This window comes from Zootoca vivipara, chromosome 1, assembly GCF_963506605.1.
Source record: "Zootoca vivipara chromosome 1, rZooViv1.1, whole genome shotgun sequence".
NCBI lineage: Eukaryota > Metazoa > Chordata > Lepidosauria > Squamata > Lacertidae > Zootoca > Zootoca vivipara.
Window position 1 is genome coordinate 93365617 of NC_083276.1, and position 11103 is coordinate 93376719.

The 11103-nt window shown below is 49.2% G+C and overlaps 1 protein-coding gene across 4 annotated transcripts; it reads left to right on the forward strand.

Moving 5' to 3' along the window:
* Positions 1–2138: 2138 nt before the first annotated feature.
* Positions 2139–9862, forward strand: C1QL2 (complement C1q like 2). Of its 4 annotated transcripts, XM_035130075.2 has the most exons (4): positions 2139–2272; positions 2327–2491; positions 2579–2846; positions 9683–9862. In XM_035130075.2, the coding sequence occupies exons 1-4, from the start codon at positions 2139–2141 to the stop codon at positions 9860–9862; spliced, it is 747 nt and encodes a 248-aa protein (XP_034985966.1). The 4 variants fall into 4 exon arrangements, with proteins under 4 accessions (XP_034985966.1, XP_034985801.1, XP_034985882.1 ...); XM_035129910.2 differs by having other exon boundaries at positions 2139–2494; positions 2576–2846; XM_035129991.2 differs by having other exon boundaries at positions 2139–2494.
* The last annotated feature ends 1241 nt before the right edge of the window (positions 9863–11103 follow it).

Consider the following 11103-nt stretch of genomic DNA (forward strand, 5'->3'; position numbering starts at 1 on the left):
TAAGTAAATATTCCTAGCCATGTCTTTTCTCCTGTTATCCACAGACCAAATTCTCAAAGAATCACATACTTCTCGTGCATCCCAGCTTTGAGTTAGAAACACTCATGCTGCAATAAATGGGTCCCTCTTCAAGGTGTCCCAGGACCTGTGTGGCTGCCATGGATACTTACTTGGGAATCTACCCCATTAAGTGTGCAACAGAATGAACTTCAACATGCATAGGCTCTGGCTGTTAGCTGTTGAAGCTGAGCATGGAGAAAGATGCCTAACAAGGAACTGCACAAGTGGCTGGATCTCATGGTTGTTTACCTGGAAGTCAACGCAAGTTTTGCTCCCAGCAGAGACTGATCTAATTTGCAGAGCAATCATAATGTCTGTCTGCTCAGAGGTAAGGGAATCGGAATGTAGCCTGAGTTAAGTGTGTGTAGGGTTGCAAGGAGTGAAAGACAGGAGTGCCTGGCGTGCTATGGTCCATGGGGTCACGAAGAGTCGACATGACTAAACAACAACAACAAACAAGGATTGCAAGGAAGGAGTCCTATTGGGTTCAGTCGGATTTCGTTCTACGTAGACATACTCTGCAAAGACTTACAGCTCTCCATCTTAAGACTGGCAAACTGCAGCTCATCAAGCTCTCTTTCCACCCCTCTCTTCTCTCCTGCCCTCCAGCCTGAAGAGCTCTCCGTTCCATTCACAGAGGCATCGGGCAAGCAAGTCATAATAAGCAGCAGGACAGAGAAAAACACGCAGAAAAGCAGGGAAAAGAGGCAAAGAGGCAGAGTCGCGAGAGCCAATTTTTTTGGTGGTGGTGGTGGGGAAGCAGGAAGAAGGGCTGAAAATAAGAGGCAATAGATTTTTGATTTTTTTAAAAAGGTTTGCGAGTAGCCTACTGAAACTGACTCCTGTAAGAAGGGGCGCGGGAGCAAAAAAAAGTCATGCAGCCCATATCTCCTGTTCAATTTAGGGGTCACGTCTAGGCGGAGGGGAAATTCGCCAGGTTTGCAGTTTCGTCGCAGCAGGCTCTCTTCCTCTTCCTCATCCCGGGCTGTGCAGCCAGCCCTCCTCCGAAAAACTTGGTCGCCTGGTAGTGGTCGGTGTGGTCCCTTGGCAAGGACCTTGCCTTCTCTCCCCCTCCCCCACCCCGCAGCTGGCCAGATGTGATCTCTCTCCCTCTCCCCCCCCCAACAGTTCGCGCGAGGTAAAGGAGGACTCGGGCGGTGAGTGTCTCTCCCTGGACAGACCGCGCGTCTCTTGCTTGCTCATCCGTCAGGGGAGATTGGAGGGAGATTTCCCCTCTGCCGGTATTTGCAGTTTTGGAAAACGGGAACTTCCTTGGTAGAAACAGAGAGGGGGGGGTACCAAATCCTTTGACTCCTTGCTAAGCAGGAGGGGAGCAGGGAGGGGAAGGAGGAAGAGGGACGATGTCCTGGACGCTTGGAGAAGCGCGGAGGAGGGAGGAGGCTCAACACATCGGGGGCGCTCGCTCGTCCACCTGTTTGCGCGACGCCCGCTGAGCTGCTGCGCCCGCGTCCCGCCTGCTCGAGGGCAGCGGAGGATGTTCGAGGGAGCGCGCTAGTGAGTGCGTGTGCGTGTTTGTGCGAACGGTCTGTAAACCCCCGAGGGAAGGGACGAGGGGTGCGGAGGGGGCTGGCTGGATTGCGATGATGTGACCATGATAGGGGAAAGGGAAGGGGCGCTGTAGATGGGGGCGGGCGGAGGGAAGAAGAGGTCTCCTCTACGTCAGTCAAGTCTAGTCCGGGGTCTCCCTCCTCCTCCAGAGGGATAAGCGGCGGCGTCTCTTACTCCTCCTCCTTGTCCTGCTTCCCTCCTGTCTTCGCATCTCAGTGATGCCACCATGAAGGGCATCGGTAGAGGCGGAGGGTGCCCCCGGGAGGGTGCCACCCTGACGGACTGATCGGGACAGGAGGTGGCCTCTCGCTCGCCCCGGGCTGGGGGTTGGTTGGCCTCGACTGACTCGTCTTTCTCCTGCTTCTTCTCTCCCCCTACCCGGGCAGGCAGGCTCGCCGTCGAGAGAAGTCACCATTACTTCGCCCAGCAAGGAAGACCTGTTGGCGCTCGCTGCCCGGCTCTGGCAGAGGAGGAAGCGGCTGGTGGCCGCCGTGGGGATCGCCCTGGCCATGGGCCTCATCCTGCTCATCGCCGTCCCCATCTTGGTGCAGGCGCCGTCCAAAGGCCAGGCGCACTACGAGATGATGGGCACCTGCCGCATGATCTGCGACCCCTACAGCGCCAGTAGCGCTGCCGCCGGACCGTCCAGCCGCCCCGGAGGCACCACGGCCGCCCTCGAAGCCATACAAGAGCTGAGCGCCAACCCGCCGCCGCCACCGCCGCCCTTCATCCAGGGACCCAAGGGTGACCCCGGCCGTCCAGGCAAGCCGGGGCCGAGGGGACCACCCGGGGAACCGGGTCCCCCGGGCCCTAGAGGACCCCCAGGCGAGAGGGGCGATTCGGGGAAGCCGGGACTACCGGGGCTGTCTGTGCCCGGCATCGGGGCCACCGGAACTGCGACGACGGCTGGAGGTGTGGGCTCCGGCATGGGAGGCAGCAGCAGCAGCAGCCCGGCCCCCGGAGGAGAGGTGACGGGCGCGCTGAGCGCTGCTTTCAGCGGCCCCAAGATCGCCTTCTACGTGGGCCTGAAGAGTCCCCACGAGGGCTACGAGGTGCTCAAGTTCGACGACGTGGTGACCAACCTGGGCAACCACTACGATCCCACCACGGGCAAGTTCACCTGCCAGGTGCGCGGCATCTACTTCTTCACCTACCACATCCTCATGCGCGGAGGCGACGGCACCAGCATGTGGGCGGACCTCTGCAAGAACGGGCAGGTGGGTGCTGGGCAGCTACCACGGGCCAGCGGGGGACCCTGTCTTCTCCTCTGTATATGCGTGTTGAGGGGATGGTCCGGGGACAGTCTCAGACCCCACCTAGTTAGCTTGGAGGCATGGATGGATGGGGGTAGGGTGGGGGGATAGCTTCTCAGACGGTGTCAGCTAAAGGGAACGCTGAACTTGGGGACAAGGGGAGCTTTGGGGCTAGTCCAGAATGTGTGACGCCCGGTTGGCTCTTGGACTGATGGCTGTAGCCTCACAGATCGAACGACTGGGCGAGGGCGAGAACTTTCCTATGATCCGATCTAAACTCAAAATACATCTCTCTCGCGCGGTCCAGTCAGCGATGTGTTAACAAGCCCTCCAGATATCCCAGCCGGAAAAGGGGCTCCCGATTTTAGTAAGGAAACTCCCCCCCCCCACCTTAAAACCTCACTTCGACGAGGCTCCTAAATTAAAAGATTTGACAAAAGGAGGTTCAAGATCAAGATATCTCGATGAGCTGTGCCGCTTGAAGTCAACTGCCGATTAGGGGACTATTCTGGTGGATAGGTATTTCAACTATAAAATAATCTTATCACACGCACCCAGAGTACCCCAGTGGTGCAGCTAAGTAATTTAAGATTGGGGTGAAGTCTTTTTAGATAGTAATGTGTGTTGTTTTCCACTTACCTCAAAATGTGGTAAGAAGTCAGTCCTGCTGCCTTTGGAGACCCTCTTAATCCTTCTGCCTAGAGCAGCCCTGGAACTCTACCCCAAAGTCCTGCTCTGATGGCAGGAGAATTCCCAATAATTCACCAACTTCCTTCTTGAAACCAAGAGATCTTGACACCTGAGCTCAATGACCTCAATACATCCCTAAATGGAACCCCCAACCCCATTCCCAACCAAGAGAACTTCCTGCCAAATTTTCACCAATGGGAAGTCCCATAAATGCAGGGAAATGTGCATTTGGATATTTTCACAATGGGAGGGCATTTGGCATAGACAAGTTGAGGGCAGAAGAATACTTAAGGGTCTTCCTTCCCACATCATCTTCACTCCAAATTATCTTCTCCAATGTCTTCCTGAAGGGAAAAAAAAAGGATATGTGTGTTGGGTTTTGGTTACAGGCATTGTTATGCAATACAGTTAAACCCTCAGGGAGTCATCTAAGAGAAAGTTTGCATGAGATCTTTAGCACTCAGGCTTCATTTTGATGGGGACAGGGGCGGCCATCTGTTCAAATGAGAGCTGAGTACAGGACTTCATTCAACCCACATGGAGACTCTTGATCCCCTTCCTTGCCCTTCCTCCTGCTTAAGATTTCATCCTTGGAGACTGGCATACAGGCTTTCTGCTCTCACCATCCTGAACTTATTGAGATCTTCCAATCATGTGAGGAGGGAGGTGTTGCATCATGCATGTCAGGGCCACCATCTGTGAAATCTTCCTTCAAAGAGAGGCCTCACAGCTTGGGGACCTCCACCCAAAAGGAGACGGGTAGGCTAACATGTGGAGATCTGACAGATTTGAATAGCTGCATGTGAAGTAGAGACATACCCCCTGATTGTATGTGTGAATATAGAAGCTTCTCAGGCTGTTGTCTTTGCTGCATCATGAAAACTGTGGCATGTCCTCTCCTCCAGTTGCATGTTCAAGGTTGCACAGCTAAGGGAGCATGAGTTGTCACAGCAAGGAGAAACAGTTTTGGATCTTGTAGTAGCTATGCTCACCATGTTTCAGAGATCCAGAGACTTCAAGCCAATCCCTGCTTATTTATTCAGCATGTATGAAATGGTCAAGAGTGAGCAGAACAAGCATCTGACGTCACCCCAAACATAATGGGATGCATTCAAAGTAGTGCTAAAGAGAACTTGCAAGGGAACTTTCTCCTCTCTCCTCTGTTCTCCCGTTAAATCTATTCTGGGTTTTCCCCTAACCCTGCAGAGTATATTTGGGGACAGGGCAGGGCAACTGTGAGGGGAAGAGATTGGATTGGGGTGTGTGTCATTTTATACTAGCACTAATCCTAGTTGAATATCACCCAATCCTTTTTCACGGAAGCAGTTCACGCATTCAGCTCAGAGTCAGCAAGGGATAGAGCATGAGCTACACTTGCTGTGAGGAGGCTGCTGAAAGTGCCCCACCCTCAGCATGATGTGTAATCCTCATTCTGGCTGTGACATCTAGGGCAGGGATGGGGAGCCTGGACCGTCCTGGTGCTGTTGAACTCCAACACCCATCACTCACAGCCACCATAGTTAATGGTCGGGGTGCTGAGAATCATAGTCCAGCAAGATCTGGAAGAACACAGGTTTCCCGTTCTTGATCTAGAAGTACCTACTCCATGGATTGTCCATCTCTATGCTGTGAGTCTCCATGCCTCTGGTCCAGGTTCCTGGCCACTAGAGATGGTGTGGAGACTCACAACATGGTGGTAGCAACCCATTTGATAAGTAGTTCTAAGTCATTACAGCAATGATGAGGACCATTCAGAATTTTGGAGAGCACCTCCATTTGGGGGTAGTTCTTGAAGTACATGGGATGAAGGCAGAGGGGGCACTTCCCCATTGCATGGATCCACTTACCTACTGTTTTCAAAAAGGCATGGGGGAGGATTTGGCAAGAATGGGGAAGAGTTGGAGTTAGTGAGGCTCATGGATTTCTAAACTGGGCTCTTAATTGGAGCGTTGGTAGAAAGTGTAACTTGCAATCCTACCCCATGCAGGGCATTAACCTGACCTCTGGTTGATCATGTTGTTGCTGCTTACATGAAGGCAGAAAGGGAGGAAAGAGGTGGCAGATGAGTGGAGAGCTAATCAGGCACTTCTGCTGATGTGTTTGCATTGTGCCTACCTCCCCCCTCCCCCCTCTAATTCCTTGTAAGTGGCAGCAATGTGACTGAGTGGAAGTCAGGTGAGCTCTGCTGCCCCACTTTGCTGTCCGTTGCTGCTTCTGCAGGCAAAGCAGATGTTCTGCTCCTGAGCTATGGTCCCCACCCATAGAGCTATGACCATCACCACTGTTAGACAGTGGAGGCATGCTAAGAAGGAGAATTTCAGCTTCAATATCCTCTCCTCTGCACTCAGAAAGAGATCCTAAGATTGTAAATTTGACCCTCCCATTTATAGGGTTGGAGGGGCAGGGAATGAGAGCTCAAGCTAGGACCTTCAGTCTAGGGGCCCAATTAATTTTTTAATGGAGGCCTGGTGGATCCTGTCAATCAAAGCTCCCTAAAGCTTTGTGCTAGGATACACTGAGATCTCCAATCTGAATCCCTTGGCCTAGGACCCAGATTTTGAGATGGAATTGAGGAGGCATTATCTATCCATCAACTAGTATTCTTACTCCAAGATCTGCCACAATTTGAAAGGAGGACAATCCCAGTGTCACTACGCAGCTTCTTTTGTAGTAAAAACAGACACCCATTACCTAGGATCTTCAGCAGGTAGCCTGGGGTCACCCTGGAGGCAAAGTCAGCATCTTGACTCCCCAGTGACTCATTTCTGTGGAGAATTCTGTGCTCTATGCTTTCCCCTTTGGCATCTTTTCTCAATCCATGCTCAGCCTGAAGAGCCTAAGTTCTGATACCTCTGGTGCTTCCTGGCTGTCTTTGCCACTTGATACTATGGTGGCTTCTATTCCTAGAAGCACCCTAGTTCTATGGCTCCTCTTCCTCTGTGGACAGGAAAGGTTGGCCCACCTGCCAAAACTGAGCAAAAAGAGAGGAGGATGTGCTTGCATGATCCAAGAACTACCACAAAAACATTCACTCTTGTTACTTACACTTGGTGGGTGCAGCTAGGGTTGGACCTTGGGGTTGAAGCCAAGGATCCCATAGTGCAAGACTTCCTAGTGACCACCCACAGAATGGCAGATGATGGATGAAGAGGCTAACATGCTCTGCATCAGGACTTGCATTGGCTTGGGCATGCCAGGACCCACTGGGCCAGACACTGTTCATCACAGCATCCTTTATTTGCTTTTAAGTTTCAAAAGCATTTCGTAGTCATTGGGTGGGTGGGCATATTCCCAAGCAAATGTGTTTGCTATCAAGGCTGCAGAAGTAAACCCCATTTTATTCCTGACGTCTTAAAGAGAGGGTGTGAGACTATGAAAAGCAGGGTGTAAAATTGCCTGCACCACTGTTTACACTTGCAAGTCCTTTCTATATGTGGGGATAGAAAAGAAGTGGAGATTCCTTCCTGCTCAATGGTGTTGCAGGATGGCCCAACTCTGTGGTGGCCATCAGTCTCTGGCCTCAACTCACTTTTGATTTACGCACTCCTTTTCTCCAGAACCATGGACAGCTCTCTTGAGCCCTCCAGGATCAACACAGCCATGCTAAAACCAATGTGGATTCCTCAGAATCTTAACGTTTCTCACTTGCTGCCAACTGCAGTTTCTTCTGTCCATGATTTCATGGATATGAATTAGTAAGAAGGAAAGTGGAAGGCTCCATAGATGTGACCAACTCCTGTAGAGAGGCAGGCCTAGGGGAATGTTGCCACCTCTGCACTCTCATGGGTGTAACATTTATACCCAGGAATTCCTCACACCCACAAGGTCCCCTGCTGATTTATTACTACATTTATATCCCACCTGTCTCCTGTTATGGAACCCAAAGCAGTGTACAAGTAGTTTCCAGATGGTCACCCTGACCAGACTCAGGCCTGGTTAGCTCCAGCCTCTTATGCCTCCAGACCACACCATGGAACCTTTCTGCATTCGACACGTTTTACTTAGTAGGAAATATGATCTCTCTCTCATTTGGAAAGCAGCAGCTATTTGAGTAAGGCTAGTGCCCACAGAAGGATGGGCATTAAAGGGTGGAAGCTTTGCTGTGTAGTCACTTGGGCAGGGAGATAAATTACACCAAGGAAAGAAAGTTTTCCTTTGTTGCCACAGAATGGACTGCCCCCCTGAGCATGTGTGAGGTGCAAAAAGGTGGGGAGAGGGATGAAACTTGCAGAAGTGAAACACAAGAGGAAGAGGAGCCTTTGAGGATTTAAAGGAAGGGGGGACACAAAGGAGAGGCCACCAGGAAAGGGAAATGGTCACTAATTTACATATTGAAGTGCTCTGATACATGTTTGAGCATTTGTAAGCCTGGTTTATAACAATAGCAAAAGAGATCAATACAGTGACTTCACCTTATCAGCACTACATTAAAAGGAACCTTCATAGGTTATTGCAAAAGAACTTTAAATATTCAGGCCAAGGAAGGAGAATGCTATTGAGCTGTCCTGGGACTTCACCACTGGTCTATTCATCTGTCAGAGGATTATATTGTATTGCATCTCTCTCTCTCTCTCTCTCTCTCTCTCTCTGTGTGTGTGTGTGTGTGTGTGTGTGTAAAGAAATGTGAAGAGATGTATATTTTGAGATGGGGCAACCCAGTTGAATGGGCAAGGTATTGTTGTTGTTGTCTCCTTGAGGCTCATTTTATAAAAGGGTGGAGGTATATAGCTTCAAAATAAATGACACATAATGAATATTGTACGATTTTAAATAGTAACGGTTGCCCCTGAGGAATCCTAGGCACTGTCATTTGTTAAGGGTCCAGAGAGTTGTTAGGAGACCCAACCCCTCTTTCCAGGGAACTCTGGGAATTGTGGCTTTGTGAGGGGAATAGAGGTCTCCTAACAACTCTCAACATCCTTAACAAACTATGGAAAGCCACGACTGTTTAAAGTGATATGATTGGGTTTAAACTATATTGTGCAGTTGGTGCCTAAATTGAAATGACAGAAAGTGAGGAAAGCAAAAGCATATAGAAGAGAAGGCAAAGGAGAGAGTGAAGAGGATGAAACCATGAAAGGCTTTATGGAGATGGAATGAGAGAGAGCGAGAGAGAGCGCTAGTGTGGCAGTGAAGGAGAATCATGAGCTGCAGAGAGGTGTGAGGGGGAAAGACCACAGCGTGGAGATGTTTGGCAGTGGAATAAAATGCCCAAGGAGCCTCCATCAATGGAAGTTTTACGAGACAGGCTGAATGGGCATCTGTCTGTGAGGATTCGAGCGAAAAGAATATTGCTAGTCAAGGAGGTTAAACTATATGTCTTTTACTGTCACATTCAATGTTCTCATTGTATACAACAATGGAGGGAAAGGAAAAAGGAGGCGATACTGTTGAAAAGTACAGATAAGAGACAGTGTAAGAGAAGAGAGGGTAGGAAAGATGGAATCTTCACTGTGAAGGGCAGACATATTGGGGCAAATGGGGAGGGTCAGAATAGGGTTCATATGAAGGGATGGTAATAAGTAGGGGTGGCCCTTCTCTCCTGAGAAATTTCACTGGTCATGGGCACTGCTGTGAATTTACTTAAACCTTCTTTGATGTTTTACCTGAGGAGGTATTTCCAAATTTGCTTTGATGGGATGTGTGCAGCTTTCAGTGTTATCGAAGCTGTCTTATGGTGGGCACCCCTTTGAGATTCCCCCAGGAGCTTTGCCAGTGGAGGAGGGGATGCTCACATTTGCTTCAAACCCCCCTTTTAGGAGTCGTTTTTGTATGGCACATTGAAGAGAAGGAGTTATAGTAAGATAGCAGGAAGGGGTGCATTTGGCATGAAGGGGGGAGAAAATTATTTGAACTTATTTTGGCATCTGAGCCTACTTTTCCGTGACGAATCATACACGAGGCATTATGCAGATAGAAATATTGGTCCAGCTGCTGATCTTGAGCATGGGGAATGATGCTTGCATGAGAGGGGAAGGGAATGTGTGAGGAGAGTGTGGGTGGGAGTGGGGGGTGGGAGAGAAATGCACAGTAGAGAAGGCTTGAGGGCAGACCACGGAAGCTGCAAGGAACTGAATCCATCTTCCCTTTTGGCATGATGTGCTTTTCAGGTGCGGGCGAGTGCCATTGCTCAGGATGCAGACCAGAATTACGACTACGCCAGCAACAGTGTGGTGCTGCACCTGGACTCTGGGGACGAGGTGTATGTCAAACTGGATGGAGGCAAAGCCCACGGAGGCAACAACAATAAGTACAGCACTTTCTCTGGCTTTCTTTTATACCCCGATTGACAAAGCCAGGTGCACCAAGGCGTGGTCCTTCGCCTCATCCCCCTGCCACGCCTTTCCTGGGGGGGTCTGCTCTTCAGGTCACTTTAAGCTTCATTCTAAACAAACTCTTACATTTCACTGATTGAAGTGTGGAAGGGAAACAGACGACTTTTTTTCCCTTCCAGCCATTGGTGTGTTCTATCTTTTTGTGTGTATCCTGTTGTTCTATGAGACGAGCAGGGCTGAAAGCAGTAACTGGTTAATCAGCACCATGAATCAATCCCTTCATTTATCACATTTTCTTCTAATGTGGAGTTAAATCCTCACTGTCTCTGGTGAAAAAGGTGTTCCGGTACTGATGGAACCATTGTTGTGCAGTTATCTGCGTAACATCCCAGGATTTGAAGGGTATTTTCAGAATTGCCTCTGTTGTTTAATTATGAGACTATGTAGCCTTCATTAAGCAGCCTTGCCTCAGAATCTGTGCTGAGATATCACAGCACCTGATTTTTTTGCCAATCTGTTAGATAGAAATAAAACAACATTGTACCACATGCAAGCCCATATTGTTGAGCCACCAGTATGATCAATAAATTACCAGCCCAGCTCTCCTTGATCGCAGGTGGCTTACAGTCTTGTTGTCAGAAATCCTATTCCATTGCTGGAAATAAGTCTGGACTCAATCTCCAACTTCTGATGAACAGAGTGGGTGCCTTGCCATTGAGTTAAGAGTCTCTCTGTTGATTCCATAAGCAGTTAAAAAGAAGGTGTCCATTGACCCAACCAACTTCTTTAATCAGTGGGTACTGCAGCCATTTGTGTTCTATCTAAAACCAACCAGGCCACTATATGTGTATGAAGGACCCACGGCAGAAATGTTCACTTATACACAAAGCAGAATGGATGGCCCTTAGCACTTTATTTCCCTTTATGTACAATCATTGCTTTTACTAACCGTCTGGAGAACAGGACAGAATTATTGTGACACTGCATTGGCCGTTCGTTATGCTGCTTTGTATGTAGGGGATTCAGATATAACCGTTTTGATTTATACTCTATAAATATATATTTTATTTCTTTATTTCTTTCATCCACCCTTGTGCAATGCAATACTTGTGTGGGTGATGGTATTGAAAAGTTTAATCTCCTGTCTTAAAAGCAAATGAATGAGCAAAAGAAAAAAAAAAACACATTAAATTATCTTTTTTGACAATGGTTTTCTACTGTGTCTCTCTTCTAATGTTGCCTAAGGGAAGGGAGAA

Bases quoted from the DNA above. Each gene is read 5' to 3' on its own strand.
- C1QL2 (XM_035129829.2), top strand. From the start codon at position 2,139: ATGGGCCTCATCCTGCTCATCGCCGTCCCCATCTTGGTGCAGGCGCCG. The intron at 2,847-9,682 runs GTGGGTGCTGGG...TGTGCTTTTCAG, and splicing joins ACCTCTGCAAGAACGGGCAG to GTGCGGGCGAGTGCCATTGC.